Source organism: Perognathus longimembris, chromosome 13 (genome assembly GCF_023159225.1).
Source record: "Perognathus longimembris pacificus isolate PPM17 chromosome 13, ASM2315922v1, whole genome shotgun sequence".
NCBI classification, from domain to species: domain Eukaryota; kingdom Metazoa; phylum Chordata; class Mammalia; order Rodentia; family Heteromyidae; genus Perognathus; species Perognathus longimembris.
The window spans coordinates 47,756,254-47,775,299 of NC_063173.1; the positions used below are offsets into that span (position 1 = coordinate 47,756,254).

Genomic DNA, 19,046 nt, shown 5'->3' on the forward strand with positions numbered 1-19,046 from the left:
GCTAGCCTTGAGCAAAGAGAAGCCAGGGACAGTGCTCAGGCCCTGAGTTCAAGGCCTCGGACTGGCAAAAAAAAAAAAAGGAAATGTATGTGTCATATGTTAAAATACTTTAATTGACATGCAAAAATGTTTATTATTGTAGAAACTGTAGAATAACTAATGGCGAATATAAAAGCTATTAGTTTATACTCAAAACAAATAGTTAAATATAAAGAGAAACTGTTCATATGAATATTAAGAATGTTTGCCTTGTATACATGAAGCCCCGGGTTCGATTCCTCAGCACCACATATATATAGAAAAAGCCGGAAGTAGCACTGTGGCTCAGGTGGTAGAGTGCTAGCCTTGAGCAAAAAGAAGCCAGGGACAGTGCTCAGGCCCTGAATTCAAGCCCCAGGACTGGCAAAAAAAAAAAAAAGAAAGAAAAAGGGCTGGGAATATGGCCTAGTGGTAGAGTGCTCGCCTTGAATATTAAGAATGTTTAGGATAACTTTTGGAAGACTACTATATCCCTTTTGAATTAACAAATATAACTTTAAATTTGTAATAAAGAATAAAGTATGTACAACTTATTATATGCTAAAAGAAGCAAAAGTTTAACAAAGTCCAAAGCAACAGCAGGGATTTCTGAACATACAAACTAGATGTAAAAAATGGTTAGCTTTCTATCTTGTATATAAATTTTGTTTGTTTTACATATTCGTATTATTATTTATTCAACATTTTCTTATATTAATATAACAATGTTGATAATTCAGAAAAACAAAGTATTTTTGAAGCTTTTCTGTAAGTTCTCATCCACAATGTATAAATGTATAAATCAAAGCCCAAGATATCTCCCAACCACTTTATAAAGTAATGTTAGATTAGGTTATTAAAATAAAACAAGAACTGGGCACTGGTGGCTCCTCCCATAATTCTAGCTACTCATGAGGCTGAGGATCCAAAGGATCACAGCTCAAATCAAGCCTAGGTAGAAAAATCCATAAGATACCATCTCCAAAATAACCTTTGAACAGCTTGGCTGGAGACATGGCTCAAGTGGTAGAGCGCCTGCCTACTAAGCAGATCAAACAACTCTAAAACCCTGAGTTCAAACTCCAATATTAAAAAACAAGAAGAGAAAACAAGACAAACTACTAAGAATAAACACCTTCAAAAAGTAGTTCACAGCTGGAGATGCAGCTCAGTATAAAAGACTACATGCCTAGCATGTGTAAAAACCCTGGAGTTGATCTAAAGCACCACCCAAAACAAAAAGTTGACTTCTGCGCATCATTCCCATATTCGCAACTGTTACACATTCAGAAGTAGATGCCATCATTTATCATTTTGGGGTACCAAGGACTGTGTGTGTGTGTTACAGCCCAATGCCCAGCTGATGTCTAGAAAACAGACCATAGTGATATTTTGTTTATACAATGTTAATGCTTTAGTCATTTATGAATAGGTATGCCTTGATCATAATGTATGTCTCTCTATGTCAAAATTTACAATTAAAATATATTAAATATTTTAGGATTATCCTTCCATAGAAACATAATTATTATATAAATGCAATTATAGTGTTTTGTTTATATATACACATTTACTAGTTATAATTGTCTACCTTAAGGATTTTAGTCTAGGTAGGAAGGACAAAATGTTAGCAACTGATTTTTTTTTTTTTTTGTGGTCCCAGCACTCATGGCTTGAGTGCTGTCTCTGAGCTTTTTGCTAAAGACTAACGCTCTACCACTTGAGAAAGAGCTTCACTTCTAGTTTTTTTGTGGTTAGCTGGAGATAAAAGTCTCTTGAACTTCCTGCTCAGCTGGCTTCAAACCTTGATCCTCCTAGCTCAGCCTTGAATAACACAGGCCACTGGCTCTCAGAGAAGAATTGTGATTTTTTTTTTATTTAACATCTATGAAAGCAATCAGATTTGCTTTTTTATTCTGTTAGCATATATTAAGTATACCAAGGAGGGATTCAGTATGACATTTCCATATATGTATAAAGGTATTCTGATCAATCTCAATCCCTCTGTTGTTCTCCTTTATTTTCCCCCTTCTTAAAACAATTTCAGCAGGTTTTACTATTCATCTTTCATAGATACAAACAAACCACATTGCAACTATACTTTCTTTACTAAAGACTGGAATCAAGATATAAAGTTGAGTCATATGATGAGTAAAAACCTCAATATGTATAGTAGTTAAGTTAAACATGTTACATTATTTTAAAAAATAAAGTTCTATCACATGAAAAACATTCTTAAATGCAAAAAAAGTTGTCTTTTCTCCCATCACTTTGGGGATATGGAAAATATTTTTATACTCTTCTCTGAAAAGAAAATTAAGAATATTTTATTTATTAAAGTTCTTGAAAGTAATAATTGTGGAGTAGTTATCATAGGAAAATGACATGACTCTTGGATAAATGTCTAAAGATGATTTTCAAACTGTACTGGAAGCCAGAAATGAGCCTGTAGACTAATCTTTGCCAGTAATGCAATGTACCTGGTGAACCTGAATTTCCACTTTAAGAGCCTCCTGTAGAGTCTGCAGCTCCATCCTCTGCCTTCTCTACTCTCTCTTATGTCTGCTAGTTATATGGTTTCTTCAGCCTCTGTTTAAAATAACAAGCTCCTCTTGTCGCTGCAGCTGTGGAGACAAAAAAAAATGTTGAGGGGGGGTCATTATGTTGAGAATAAAGAAAATACATGCTAAATAAAATAAGTTAGTAAAAAAAAAAAAGTTTCCAACACAGAACAACTCCGAATCCCTAAAAAGTTCCCCCTCCCCACCCTGCCCGCCTCACACACACACACACACACACACACACACACACACTCTTCAATACCAAAAATTCCTGGGTTTTACTCTATTAGTATTATTCATAAGTAGTTGTGCAAGGGGTTACAATTCCATAAGTCTGGTTATAAGGACAATGTTCACGGTCAATGTCACCCCTTCCTTCATTCTTCTCCATTTCCCCAATCATGTCCCTACCCTCAGCGTTTTATTCTTTGGGCAACCCTGTATAGAACACTTCAAATGACTGTAAAAAGAGAAACAGAAGAAAACAAAACAGTCACAGTCACGGAAAAGTCTGAACAGCCACTGTGTGCTGGGCACTGTTCCATTCTACATGCAGAGGGCAGAGAACGCGAGCTCCTGCCTACGTGGCAGAAGCAGGTAGATTGCCACCATCCTGACCAGGCCGCACTTAGGAAAAGACACATACAACATAATCAGACATTTGTTGTTTCAATCCCAGAGCAAACAAGGGTGTAAGGTCTCTCAAAAGTTACAAATCACCAGAAAACTTCCATTTTACTCTACCCTAGAAGTAAATTCAAAACAAGGTGGAAATCTGGTGTGATTTAAATGTTCAAATTTTAGCAAGGAGCTGGTGGCTCATACTTGTAAATCCTAGCTATTCAGGAGGCTAAGATTTGAAGTTCGTGGTCTGAAGTAACCCTGGGCAGATTAAGTCTATGACACTCCTACCTCTAACCACCAAAAAGCCAGAAATGAAGATGCAGATCAAGTGGTAAAATGCTAGACTTGAGCAAAAAAGTCAAGGACAGGACCCAAGCTTTGACTTCAAGCCCTAGGACCAGCATAAGAAAGTTTAAACTTAACAAGCTAATATTTAAAACAAATGTTATATAAGTGTAGTATTTAAAACAAATACTATGTAAGTGTACTATCCACAGAGTTCTGACAGGAATATAAGATAATCTAACTGTTGGATACATGTGAGATGTAATGGAATATTCGTCAATCTTTACAAGAAACATACATCATCATCTTTTCTTTACAATCTTTACAATGAACATCATCTGCTTTTCTTTTCAAACTTGCTGGTGCATATCTTTGTCAATATGCTTAACTTCACATGGGATCACGTAAAAAGTCTAAATCTGTGACCACAAATGTGACACATAGCCTCACCTTCCGAGCCTCTGCCCATCACTACTGTACTATAATTTAACTAAATGGCTAACACAGGGCTCTACTTCTGGTGTTTTTTATTTTTTTGGTTGGGGGATTTTTAGTGGTTAATTGGAGAGAAAGAGTCCCATGGACTTGCCTGTGCATCAAACCATGATCCTCAGATCTCAGCTTCCTGAGTAGAGAGGATTACAGAAGTAAGCCATTGCCACCTGCCTTGAAAGAATATTTTCAAAAGCAGAAAAGGCTATTTTATTTTTTTAGTGGTGACACATGACACCATAGCTCACAGAACTCACATAAATTCTAAAAACAACTAGCAGGTTACAAACATGGAGAACAAGAAGTGGAGCTGTGGCTCCAGCGATAGAGTGTCACCTTTGAGCAAAATAGCTCAGGAGCAGTGCCCAGGCCCTGAGTTCAAGTCCCAGGATCAGTGCCAAAATAAATAAATTTTTTAAAAAACATGGAGAACTTACAGTATATACAATAAGGGCTAAAATTGTTTAGGTTAAGTTGGGGCCTTCACAAATCAGTAAGAAAAATATATGGAAGGCTGGGATGTAGGTCAGTGACAAAGTACTTGCCTAGCAAGTGCAACATCCTGGTTCCATTCCCAGTAACAAAAAAAGAAAAGTATATGGAAAAGCAATTCTTAGGAGAAGAAAAAAATGACCAAGAAGCATTATAATCACTCATTTTAATAGTCATAGAAATATACATTTTAAGATATGCTTGGCTATCAAACTGGAGATTATAAAAACACTACTACTCTGAGCTGTGAGAATTTGTGTCGGGCAGCACGTTAGGTTTATTAATAGTTATCTCTGGGTGACAGCATTGAGAGTTATTTTCTTCTTTTTGGGGTATCAATATTTTCCTTGAAACTTTTCCATAAATATACATACTTTTCCATTGACAAGGCATTAGAAAATGATTACATTGATCAAAGAAAATGCTTAAGAAAAGAAAAAGAAAAGCCAGGGTTTAACCTTTGCTGACAGCTTTTACTTCCCCCATCAGACTGTTGTCTGCTTATCAGAAATATACAAAAGCAAGTTTTATTTGGCAAGGGACTTTAAATGCCAATTACTCAGTTCATTTCAAAATAAAATTGAAGGGTTAAAAAGATACAGAAAAACTTAGATTCATTCATTTGAAATGTATTTCTCAGAAAAGTCTCTTTCTGGGTAAGAATTTTTTTTTTTTTTGGCACGTTCTGGAGCTTGAACTCAGGGCCTGAGCACTGTCTCTGGCTTCTTTTTGCTCTACCACTTGAGCCACAGCGCCACTTCTGGCCTTTTCTATATATGTGATGCTGAGGAATTGACCCCAGGGCTTCATGCCAGGCAAGCACTCTACCACTAAGCCATATTCCCAGCTCCTCTGGGTAAGAATTTTAAGAGGCTAGTATCTAACTAAAGGAAGAAATTATAAACATATATTTATAGTTTCAAAGACAAGCACATGCTAAATACTTTACAAAACAAAACAACATTAAAAAAAAAACACCACTTGGGAGAGCCAGATGTCAGTGGCTCATGACTATAATCCTAGCTACGCAGGAGGCTGAGATCTAAGGATCCTAGTTCAAAGCCAGCCTGAGCAGGAAAGTCCTTAAGACTCTTACCTTCAATTAATTACTAAAAAGCCACAAGCAGAGCTGTGGTTCAAGTGGTTATAGCATCAACCTGAGCCAAAAAAGCTAAGGGACAGTGTCTAGGCCCTGAGTTCTCTATATGTATATGGAAGCTGATAATGCCAAGTGGCCTACTATCAGTACCAAAAACAAAACAAATGGAAAAAAGTCTTAACTTAGCCATTATCTACACACAATTTGAGGACAACTTATAGAATCAAAAGAATGTATTTTTTCTAAATTTGTAAAAGACAATTTATTATATTTTTACCAATCCTAATAAGTTAAAGACAATAAATCCCTGACAGCAAGGTGAATATAAACTGACAAAATAGTAAGAGACACACTTTATTCAGGTACAATGTCTCCCACCATATAATAGTTACCATGAGGGAGGGCACCGGTCTATGACATGCCAACTTTCACAGTTTTCAAAACCATGCACACCAAGGGGCTGGGAATGTGGCCTAGTGGTAAAGTGTTTGCCTCATGTACATGAAGCCCTGGGTTCCATTCCTCAGCACCACATATATACAAAAAGACAGAAGTGGCACGCTGTGGCTCAAGTGGTAGAGTGCTAGCCTTGAGGAAAAAGAAGCCAGGGACAGTGCTCAGACCCTGAGTTCAAGCCCTAGGTAACTGGCAAAAAACAAAAAAACCCAAAACCATACACACCAAACCAATGGGGTATCCGGTGACCTCTCACCTTCAAATAACAAAAACATAAAATAGAAATAAGCAAACACCCTCAGAAACCAAATAAAGAAATAAATCAAAGCACACTAAAAAAAAGGAAGCTGGATCATCTATAGGAAAAATATTACTGCTTTTACACCCTGATGCAAAAGCAAAACCAACTAACTCCATTTATTCATGATGGGACTTTTATCCTCAGGGTTTGTCTGCTTGTAAATCAGGAAAATGGAAATAATACCACTTATGTCATGGGATTCTTATGAGTCTTAAATAAAGTGAAGTTATATGAAAAGCCCATTGTAATCTGTACAGTTTTAATGTTTATTTTTTTGACATATTTAACTTTTCTACTTCAGCTTTTTTTTTTTTTTTTTGGCCAGTCCTGGGCCTTGGACTCAGGGCCTGAGCCCTGTCCCTGGCGTCTTTTTGCTCAAGGCTAGCACTCTGCCACTTGAGCCATAGCGCCACTTCTGGCCATTTTCTATATATGTGGTGCTGGGGAATGGAACCCAGGGCTTCATGGATACAAGGCAAGCACTCTTGCCACTAGGCCATATTCCCAGCCCACTTCAGCTTTTTAATAAAACTTCTCAACATGTATTTCTATTCACAAATTTTCTAAGAATGGGCTTTCTATTTTTCTGAGTAGTTTTACTTGGACATATGTAACTCCTAGGTCTTTTATTATAATTCCAATAATGTATAAGAAAACCATAACTCTGATTTTACTGCTAAGAAATATTGTGCTCTGTTACCAAACTAATATAAACCCTTTTTCAATCAAAATGTGACCCGTCAATCAACAGTTATTTTAGAAGCCCATGACAATGCCTCCACAGATTGTCTCTAAAACTTGACAGCATTCAGTTCTGTATATCATAAATGTATTTGGCGCAAAATTCCTCTGCTTTTGATCAATATTCTCTTAAAGAAGGTTTATTTTATTTATTTATGTACTTAGGCAACACAGCAGGAGGGGAGGGGTGTAGAACTCAGGGTGTCAAACTTGCTAAGCAGGCATTCTACCACTTTAGTCACACCAACAGCCCTGGTTTTTTGCTGGTTATTTTGGAGACAAGAGTCTGGTGAACTTTTCTGCCTGGCTGGCCTCAAAACCTTGATCCTTCATTCCTCATCCTCTTGAATAGATAGGATACAGGCAAGGTTTAATATGTTGTTGTTTTTTAATTAGAGCCCAGAGATGGATAGCACAAGACAAGGAAGGTTTAATATAGGAAAAAGTAATCAGGACCAATCCAAATGCCCTTATATCTTGTTCCATGGGTGTAATACCAGATTTCATTTTCTTACTATCTAATACAAAGCAAGATAAAATAATACCTTTGATTATTAATTAAGTGCTAAAAATTACCATGGATGCTAAAAATAATAAAATTCTTTTAACAGTATTAATTGAAACCATTATTAATATCAAAATGGACATTAAAAGTTAATTGTGTTTTCTTATCATTTAACAAGTTTTCAATGTCCTGATTTCCTGGTAGGATGGAATTTCTTTGGTGACTCTCCATAGGCCAATGGCAACTGTCCTGTGGGGAACAGTGCTCACTATCCATCCAATCTTCATGGTGGCTGTGCTCAAAGCCTAGGGTGACCGGCAGCTACTCACAAAAGTTACCAGACAGCAGGATACTCACTAGACAGTAGGTTGAAAATGAACTATACAACTTGTGGGTGGAAATAAGAGAGAAAAACTGGGTGACAGCAGGGAAGGGGTGGCATTGTCTAAAAAGAAATGTAGGGATGAGAATGCGACTTAACAGTAAAGTGCTTGCTTAGCATGCACCAAGCCCCAGGTTTGATTCCTCAGCACCACATAAATAGAAAAAGCCACAAGTAGCGCTGTGGCTCAAGTGGTAGAGTGCTAGCCTTGAGCAAAAGGAAGCTAGGGACAGTGCTCAAGCCTTGAGTTCAAGCCCAGGACTAGAAAAAAAAAAAAAAAGATAAAAAGAACCGTACTCTTTACCTGTAACTGTAAGCCCTTTGTACATCACTTTTTTTTCTTTCTCTTTTTCTCCCTACCTCAAGCATAATCTCAACATGTAGTCAATCAATCTCAGTTTCCTTAGCTTCTGGGGCATGCACCTGCATGCATGCACATACATATACACATACACATACATACACACACACACACACACACGCATTCTTCTATTGTCCATCTCTCTAACAGACATGAAGTATATCTACTAAAATTATCCCAACCACACCCAACAAGAGGAACACAAATAAAATTTTAAGAAATTCAAGGTGAAGAAAATTGGAGAGCAGTGTATGAAAGCACAGTGACAGTGAGGCTAAAATTTCAGAGCTGGTTGCCACATTTACTGGAAATGAAGCTGGTCAGAATCCAGATAAGCCTGGTCAGAATCTTAGAAACATAATATCACATAAAGGATAAACAAGGGAGGTGTGGTGTCTCAGCATGACCAATAATTACTTAATAGAAGTAAAGTAATGGGAAATAGATGTTAGATCAATATAAAGAACTAAGGATTAGAAGAGCTATATGAAAAAGGAATGGGTTACCTTATGAGGTAGTGGGCTCCCTGTCATTAGAAGTATTCAAGAATGCTGCATATCATAGCCCCCTCTTGGAGATTCACAATGCACTTTAGCATATTAAAGGTTCTGAGAAGTCCTGCAGTAAAGAAACCTGTTTAACTTTGTTGGATGCAGCATTTCCCAAATTATTTGACTATAGAACCCCTTCCCCACCCAGCCCCATCTCAAGATTTACTTAGTTTTTATAGAACTAGAGTTCCTCAGAATATACTGGTCTCCATTTTTGGATGCAATATTCTGTAACAACTGATTAAATAATAACTGACAGGGAAATAGTAAAAGCAACTGCCACAAGGGAAAAAAGACATGGAGGGAAGGCCCTTAAGGTTCTATTATATTACCAAGTGAAACATTACAGAATCTTGGAATCTTTTTTTTTTTGGTGATACTAGGGTCTGAACTCTGGACTTCATGTTTGTTAGCTCAGCTGGCCCTCAATCGTTTGAGCCACGCTTTTTCATAGGTGATTTTGGAGACTGTTTCTCACAAGCTTTTCTTCCGGGATTGGCTCTGAGCCACAATCCTCCAGATCTCAGCCTCAGCAGCTAGGATTACATGCACGAGCTTCATATTCATGCACTCAGCTTCATTGCTTATTTTTTAAAAAGTTTCCATGAATGAAAAGCAAGCAAAACTAAGCAGCAGTGAAATATATGGTTTGCTGGTTCAAGTATTCTTTCATAGTAAAAACCCAACCTCTGAAAGCTAAAAGAGACATCTCAAGGATCATAATATCAAAAAAAAAAAAAAAAAAAAAAGCCTAACTGAATATCTACCATAACTACCCACTAAGTGAATTACTAATCAGAGAGAGAGTATTAAAAAGTAGTCTTGCATTGTATACTTTGTAATTCTAGTTATGTTATTTGAGTTGGTCTTTTTTGTTTTCCTAATACATACTTTCTAAATAAAGTTAACATTTGTTTAGTGCTTAGTTACTAGACTGCTGTTCTGTGCAATCTGTGATCTTGAATTAGACATCCAAAAGAAATAATTAAGTGTGAGAACTTAGAAGCTATTAACTCTATTAAAGTAGAAATTAGGGTAAAATGTGTTGCCTATATACCTTATGAATTATATGCCCACACATCAGTGGCTCACACTTGTAATCCTAGCTCTCAGGAAGCTGAGATCTGAGGATCACAATCCAAAGCCAGGCAGGGCAAGGAAGTCCATGAGACCTATCTCCAGTTAACCACCTGAAAGCAGGACATAGAAGTGTTGCCCAAATGGTAGGGCACCAGCCTTGTGAGCAAAAGCTAAAGTCCTGAATTCAAGTTCCATACAGGCACAAAAATATTTAAATAACAATAATAATAATTAAACAAAGCTGGGCACCACACTTGTAATCCTAGCTATTCAGGTGTTTGAGACCTGAAGGACCATAGTTCAGGGCCAGCCCAGGCAAAACATGTGAGACTCCATCTCCAATAAACCAACAAGTTGCTGGACTGGAGGTGTGGCTCACGACGTAGAGCACCAGTTGTGAGTAAGACAGCTGGCGAGGGTAATGCCATGAGTTCAAGCCTCAGTATGGGCACACATGCATACACACACAAGTTATACACAACAACACATACTGAAAACATATTAGACATGAAACTAATATTAAGAATATAAATATAAATACTAGTGTTCCCAACTACAAAGTCAAGGTCCCCAGAGTTATATTACCTACCATTTCACACACATATTAAAGCCATCCAATTTAACAGCATATTAAAAGTAAAAACACAAAATACAATGAGAATCCTAACTTTCGAATTCCTAATTTTTTAATTTAAGCTCTCACGTTGTTGTCCAGTGAGACCCTGACCTTTTTAACAGGTTGCAAAAGGCACCCCAACAGAATTATCGGAAACACAAATGCATTTGACACGTGACTATGTGAAATTCAACAAAAATTCATTTTTAGTGCAAATAGCAAAGCTTCATTTTCTGGAAGAAAGCTTTTAAAAAAAATTTAATCACTGAATATTTTAAAATTATTTTTATCTTAGAATCAGGTAAAACTATGCTTACTTAGTAAAAATACTTACCAATTTTGGGGAAACTGACTCTCTTTCAGCTCTCCAGCCCCCTATAACAGGAGAAGGAAAAAACAAAATTAAATCACAGATTTATGAAATGTCATTAAAAGCTGAAAACTTAAATGTTACTGATTTTATGAGAAAAAAAAACCACGTGTCTCCAAATTTTAAAACCCAAAGGGAAAAACCAAGTAGCAGCTTTTACAGCAAACAAGGAACTCAAGAGCAATTAAATCTCTCCTATTGCTCAGTTTTTCAGGACAATGAAAAGGACTTCCGGGTGGTCACTGCACAGCCCAGGCAAAAAAGTACAGTGCTACACCTGAGTCCTCGGAAACTACTACCAGTAGCCAGCTAGGTACTATAAGTCTCACCAGTAACACAAGTTTGTTTCACTTACGCTTCATCAATGTGTAATTAATGTTATATGCAACTATGTTTTGGTCTTTTTCGGAAATACTGAGGTTTGAACTCAGGATCTCTCACTTGTCTAGCAAGTGCTCTGTCACTTGAGCCCCAGCCCCAGCCTGTTTTGCTTTTAGTTATTCTTTCAGATAGGGTCTCATATTTGTTTCTTGTTTGGTTTCTTCCCCCTAGGCCTATATTACACCACAGTCCTCTTGAGACTCCTGACTATCAAGGATTGCAGACATGTACCTTCATGTCCAATTTGTTCTTTGAGATAGGATCTCAATAACATTTTTTGCTTGGGCTGGCTATGAACCCAGTCCTCCTCCAATCTCTACCAGGGGTTACAGGCACAAGCTACCATACTTGGCCTCATTTGTGTTCTTAAGTTTTTGTAAATATTTTATAACAGATTTTCATGTTTCAGAGTAATTGATAAAATTTATCTAAACTTTTCTTAAATTTTTCAATCTTCCTAGGGTATGCAATTTAACTCTTAAGTTTTTCAAACTGCTGCAAATCTAAAATACACATACACACACAAAAAAAAATAACCTATTTATAAGTAGATATGGACATGGGCAGTTTAGTCCTTTGTTGTTCCTGTTGTTTAAGGGGCAACTAAATTTAAAAGTTTTCCTCTACCAAGATATACAGAAATAACACACAACCACCCCCACAAAGGACCCCTCTGCTATGTCTTACATTATAGTAGCAATTTTAAACTAATATCATCAGTACTTTAGTTCACGTAAAAGGTCTTTTTCCAATTAACCGTGTGTGTGCGCGCGCGCGCGCGCCGGCCCTAGAGCTTGAACACAGGGCCTGGGGACTGTCTGTGAGCTCTTTTGCTTAAGGCTAGTGCTCTACCACTTGAGCCAAAGCTCCACTTCCTCTTTTTGGGGGGTTGGGGGGGGGGGGAGTTAATTGGAGAAAAGTAAGAGCCTCACAGGCTTTCTTGTCCAGGCGGCTTTGAATAGAGATCCTCAGATCTCAGCCTTCTGAGTAGAGGATTACAGGCCTGAGCCACCAGTGTCTGGCTCCAATTAGTCCAACTGCCTTATGTAAGGCTTTAAACTCACAGCATTATGTAATGAACTAAATAATAAATATGAATGCAAGTAATAGAATTTTACATTTTCATTCACATTCTTGAATATATAATAAGACATAATATATACACTATATACACATAGATTTTTCTATGTTCTACATCTAATTAGTGATTTTTTCATTTTTTATCCTTTAAGAGAAAGAGGCTTTTTATTTTATTTTAAAAATTAATTTATCATATTATTATAAAGGTGATATACAGAGGGATTACATTTAATGAATCGGGTAATGAGTACATTTCCTTTCATACAATGTCTTCTGTTCCCTCACTCTCTCCTAGTCCTTCCCTCCCATCTCCACCCATGAGTTGTATAGCTGACTTTTCATCAGTGTCCAGTGAGCCCCACTGCTGTACTTTTTTGCCCATTTTCCCTCAAGTTCTGTACCCTCCCCCCACCCTCTGGAAGATAGACACTTGAATACACTTGAGTACATAAAGAAAAGAAGACAGAATCACCAAAAAAAAGAGAGTAAGAAAAATAAAAAAGAAATCTCATTAAATGTCACCCCTAACATTTTACTGCTAAATTACTTCAACACACCACATGCCATGCTCTAAAGGTCTTCCTTGTGCCTTAAACTTATATATTGTTGGTAGATGTTATCCCAACAATAGGACATTTCCTCAGAACAATTGTTCTTTCTTTCAGAATATTTGTCCCTTTGTGAATGTGATGCGGAAGTATGAACTCATGGCTTCATGCTTTTGGGCAGACACCCTACCACTTGAGCCACATCCATAGCACTCTTTAACCACTTACTATACAAGCAGTATCTTGAGATTTTGCCCTGGGGACAGGCCTTCCTTAAGGCCTTTGGCCTAGTTGGCATGCACTACTATAACCAGCTTGTTGACTGAATGGGAGTATCACTAATTGTAGAGGCTGATCATGATCCTCCCAATCTCTACCTTCCAAGTAGCTGGGATCATAGGCATGAGCCATTATCCCTGGCTTTTTGGGTATAGTTCAAAAGACTGTGAATACTAAGATTATTACTAAGTTTATAAATCTTTTAAATCACAAACATTAATATCTCATAACAAACATACAATAAAATATTTAAAAGAACCCCATTTGGCCAGTACCAGTGGCACACCTCTCTAATCCTTGCATACACAGAAGGCTGCAAACTGAGGATCTGTTTAAAGCCAGTTTAAGCAGATTTAGTACATGAGATTCTTATCTCTAAACAGCAAATGAGCTGGACTGGAGGCACAGCTCAAGTGAGAGAGCACTAGCTCTGAGTAAACATAGAACAGGAACCATGTGTTCAAGCCTTAGTACCAACACACACACACACACACACACACACACACACACACACACACACACCATTTCATGCAGTTTGCATTTGCAAAAGAAATTCTGTATATTGGGCGACCCTCCCTCTTGAGCTGTCCTTTTTAAAATTCTCAAGTCCATCAACATGATAATTACAATTACCAAGATTAGAATGATTTCCTAACCAAAAGAAAATTCATACAAACATGCACAGAATGATGCAGTTGAAAGTGAATTCTTATCATCTGTTACCTACAGTACCCAGTGTCATTCAAAGAAAATGTTTAAAGCAGTACCAGACACACACTAATGTTCAATAAATATTTGTTAAAGCAATGAATTTACTGGACAAAGTGTTACACACTTATCGTTCCTTTTCAGTCTTTCTGTTAGCTTTTCAAAATGGTGATGAGCTGTTATGCATCTTTAACAGCATTATTTGTAAAATGATGGCTTTCTAAGTTTTATTCAAATTGTTGACTAGGAACATGGCTCAGGTGGTAGAGCATCAGACAATGAGATCAAAATATCGGATAAAGAGTTCAAATCTCAGTCTCAGACAAAATAAGAAAAAAAGAGGAATTAAATAAATAAAAAACCAACCAACCACTGGGCTCACACCTGAAATCCCAGCTACTCATGGAAGCTGAGATCTGAGAATCGCTGTTGGAAGCCAGCCCAGGCAGGAAAGCCCATGAGACTCTTACCTCCAATTAATCACTAAAATGACAGAGGTGGGACTGTGGCTCAAGTGTTTCATAGAAAGTGCCAGCCTTGAGCAAAAAGCCCAGCTCAAAGGCCCTGAGTTCAAGCCCCAGGACTGGCACAAAAATAAAAATTAAAAAATACATATAATGAAGAGTTTGACAAATTGGGTTTAACTAAAATTAAGAACTTCTGTTCATTAAAAAAAAATACAGTGAAGAAACAAACCAGAGAACTGAGTTGATAAATGCAATACATATAATCAACCAAGGTGTATATCCAGGATTTATAAAATATGTTAAGACTCAAAAATGATCAGGAAAGGATTTTTAACTTTTATTTATATAGTATTTGATAAGGTGTAACCACAGAATGTCTCAGAAAAGTTAAGTTCTGTAAAGAGACAACACCATGTATATGTATCTTATTCCAAGGGCATTTTCTCCAAAATTCAATAGCAGAACCAATCCTAAACTAATGAAGAATTGTACCATAATATCATGAAACTGACAGCACGAAATGCTAACAGGAAGAAAAAGAATAACAAAAAATTGCTTGTAGCAATTACAGAAATTACACAGAAAAAAAATAAAGCAAAGCCAGAAAGATAAAGAGTATTCTCAGAGGTCAGGGACTTGGTGGCAAAATGGAGAAGAGCTCATAGGCCTTTGGCTAAGATTCTTTCCCAGAGCTCACTTTCTTTTGAGCAGTTGCCGAAGTTACTCTTCTACAAAACAAGCTACATAATAAATATATAAATACTTTTGGAAATTTCTGCATGTAAAATTTTAAAGAAAAATCAAATAAACCATCTATCTTGGGGGAGTTTTACAATCTAAAATCCTTCATGCCTAAGGCTTCCCCATGAGGGAGCTCCAGAGAGGTCAACTCCATGGTACTAGATATAAAATTCTCAGTGTGTATATGCGTGTGTATGTGTGTGTGTGCGCATGTGCACATTAAGTACTATGAAAATAAGCCACATGCACAAAGAGATTCAAATATCTAAAAAGAGAAAATTATTTTTCAACTAGTGATGCCTTTTTTAAAGTAGTTCTACAAAAAAATTTCAACTCGATATTATCTGTTCATGAGTACAACGCATCAATGTCACCCCTACCATCATTCTTTTAGCATCTCTTCCAACCTAACTCAACCCCTCAAGTTACCTGGTTCCACTTGGATATATGTGCACGGAATGTTATATTCCTCTACCCTTCTCTTCATTCCTCTGTCTCCATCCCCACCTCACCTCTCTCTGACAAAACACATTTCTTAAACACTGTGCACATAAGAAGCCCAAAAGTGTTTCTTTGAAGACTAATTAGTAGTTGACTACCATTTGTAAACTGAGTTTTAGAAAGGGCAAGTGTTTTTATTGCTGTAAGACTCAGCAGCAAACTTTATGATTTATACATAAATCTGTACTCTTTACACTATGTATCTGCAAAAGGTACAAAAGTCTGATTTGTGCATGCTAAACTTATTGGAAGCCTACTTAATTGCTCACATGCATTTCACACTTGTAACGAAGGTAGCTCAAAACTTTATGCTTGGCTTAAAATTTGAAAATGTCTATAAAAGAGCCAGACACTGTGGCCCATGACTGTAATCCCAGCCCTTGGGAGGCTGACACAGGGAAATTTCAAGTTTGAGACCAATCTGGAATACACAGCATGTTTCAGGCCATAGGCTGCATAGCAATACCCTGTCTCAAAAGAGGAAGAAAAAGGCCAGGGAGCAGAGACTTGTTCCTGTTATTCTAGCTACTTGGAAGGCTAAGAACAGAGGATTATAGTTTGAGGCCAAGGACAGAAAAGCTTCTGAGCCAATAGCTGGGCATAGTGGCAGGTGTTTGCCATCCAAGCTACAAAAGGAAACCTAAAATAGGCTGATCAAGGTCCAGTCAGGAGCCTGAAGAAGAAATAAAACCCCCAAAATGAGCTGGAGGCATAACTCATTGGAAGAGCACCTGCCTACCTAATAAATATAAAGCCCTAATTTCAAACTTCAGTGCTGCAATAATGAAAGGAAAAAAAGAAAGTCAGAATAAATGAAGTTATTTTTTATTTTAGAGATGCATATTTTTCCCAACATAACTTCACACAAGTTTTTGGGTTTTTTGCAATTTAAGACTGTTTGCCTCTCCACAATTTTACAGGTAGCTGCTTTAATGAGCACTAGCAAAGAAACAAATCATTCAGAGTTCTCATATGGTTATAAAATTTAAAATATTATAAATTAATCAAAGATAACTAATAACCACACTTAAGTACCTTTTGTGAAGTATCTGAAACCTCTGCGTATAATCTACAGAAAGCAATAAACAAATTTTGCAGAGAAAAAAACACTAGATCATGTTTTAAATTAAGCTAAAATTTAATTCACCCCACTACAAATTTCAAACGATTAAGTTTATAGCCTGTGCTCAATCATAAATTTTGATAAGGGACTAGAATAGCACAGATAATTGTCATTCAAAGACACTTTAAAATGTCACCTTACCCAGAAGATTCAATCTCTTCTCTTCCCCTACTGTACCAAGCTGACAGTAGTCCAACACCTAAGTTTTATATACAATAAAGTTTATTGCTTTCTTTTCTCCCCTTTCTAACTTCCAACAGAAAGTATAAGTTTGAAATAAATTTAAATACAGATGATTGGCTAGAAGAAAACAAGCAAAGTCTCATGTAATAAACGTTTAGGTCCCGACAACCATTCCCTCCTTCTATGACACAATCCCCTCTTGCGTTTCCCCACTTTCCTCTTAGGAAGCATCCATTTTTCCCTCATCACTACTGAGTCATTTTGGTCCTTGTACTGTGTGTGTGTGTGTGTTTTCTACTGGATTTTGAACTCAGAGCCTTGAACTTGCTAGGCAAACTCTTTACAACTTTAGTCATGTCCCAGCCAGCTTCTTCTATCTTAAAAAAAACAAGATGTGCTGAGCACTGTCCCTGGCTTCTTTTTGCTCAAGGCTAGCACTCTGCAACATGAGCCACAGTGCCACTTCCGACTTTTTACATATACATGGTGCTAAGGAATCGAACCCAGGGCTTCATGTATACTAGACGAGCACTTTACCACTAAGCCATATTCCCAGCCCCAAGACACTTCTCTTCTGAATAAAACTCCTCACACTCAAAAAAAAACACCAAGATGTGATATGGGAGGAGCCCTCTGAGAGGACACCATTGGGCTTCTTTGGGTCCCTTTCCCATGGGGAAAGCTACTTTCTTCCATGGCTTTCTTTTTACTTTCAAATAAACTATGTTTACTTTAAAAATAATAGCAAAATGAAAATAAAACAACACCTATTTCTAAAAACACAACACCTCCCTTAACTCTCTCTCCTTGCTCTCCTCTATTTCTCTCTCTCCAATTATGCTCTCTTATCCATGCTCCCTTTTACAGAAAAGCTCACAGCAGACTTGCAGAATCTCCTCCCTTTCTCTATTGAACCTACACTACTAGGGCTTTTGCCTCCATTCATTCTGGTCAAAACCCCCAATAACTTCCCTATTGCTAAACCCACTAGGAAAGTCTCAGTCCAAACTCTTCTTCTATCTGTATTATGTGAATGATTTGATCATTCTTTCATTTTTAAGTGAATTCAATTTCATTTCTTGTGGTAGTGATGATAGAACCCAAGGCCTTCCACATGCTAGACAAGTACTCTACCCACTCCTGATTTTCCTAATTTCATGAAGCATCAATTTCCCCTTCATCATTACTGAATCCTTTTTGTTCCCTTTGTTGTTCTTTTTCTGACCTCCGCATAACTTCTCCCTGCCCCCTTTTTATGTACTGGTGGTAGTAGTTCCAAGACCTCCAAATGTTAAATTGCTCCAGGGCTCAGTTCTTAAATCTCCTCCTCTTTTGTGATCTCAATCAATCTCATGGCTATAAAGGGATTGATTTATACACCCATAATTTCCCATTTATCTCTAGAACTGACTTTTCCTCTGAAATCCAAACTCCTGTGTCCCAGGACCCATCAACAAGTATTTTAAGCTCTGTGGCCTAAAACTAAACTCCAGATCACCTCCTACTTACAATCTCCTCCTCTGAATCATTCTCAATAAATAGCCACCCCATCCTTCAGACAAAAAAAAATTTTTTTAAGTCACCATAAATGCCTCTTGCTCCATATCCCACAACCATGTTGCCTCTACTTTGGTTCCACTATACTTTCTTGGTCCAACTAATCATCTTTCACCTACCATGTTGCTATGGCCTCATTTCTACCCCAGCCCAGCTACAATCTATTCTTTCAGTAGCCAGAGTTATCTTTTCAAAACCCGAGACATTCCCCTCCAACCTCCCTCCGAAGCTAAATCTACTGGTTTGCTATCAAACTCAAGAAAGATGATCTTTAACAATGGCCTAGGCACAGAAAGGAACTTCCTGAATATGGTCCCAGGGGCACAACAAATAGGGGAGAGATTCGACAAATGGGACTACTACAAATTAAAAAGCTTCTGCACAGCTAAGGACATAGCCACCAAAACAGAAAGACAGCCAACCATATGGGAATGGATCTTTACCAGCACAGCAACAGACAAAGGCCTAATATCTGTCATCTACAGAGAACTCAAAAAACTAAGCCCCTCCAAGCCCAATAAACCAATTAGGAAACGGGCAAAGG

The 19,046-nt window shown here is 37.4% G+C and overlaps 1 protein-coding gene across 16 annotated transcripts in view; it reads right to left on the reverse strand.

Annotated features, from left to right (window-relative positions):
- Phf21a (PHD finger protein 21A) overlaps positions 1-19,046 on the reverse strand; it is a 205,518-nt gene that overhangs the window by 158,633 nt on the left and 27,839 nt on the right. For 11 of the 16 annotated variants that reach the window (XM_048359532.1, XM_048359529.1, XM_048359544.1 and 8 more), the window contains 3 exons: positions 10,899-10,939; positions 8,824-8,935; positions 2,499-2,642 (listed from right to left, as the gene is read on the reverse strand). In XM_048359532.1, the coding sequence (XP_048215489.1) occupies positions 2,499-2,552 (54 nt within the window). In that variant the 5' untranslated portion in view covers positions 2,553-2,642; positions 8,824-8,935; positions 10,899-10,939. The remainder of the gene's footprint in view (positions 1-2,498; positions 2,643-8,823; positions 8,936-10,898; positions 10,940-19,046) is intronic. The other 5 variants (XM_048359538.1, XM_048359536.1, XM_048359537.1 and 2 more) reach the window with 1 other exon arrangement.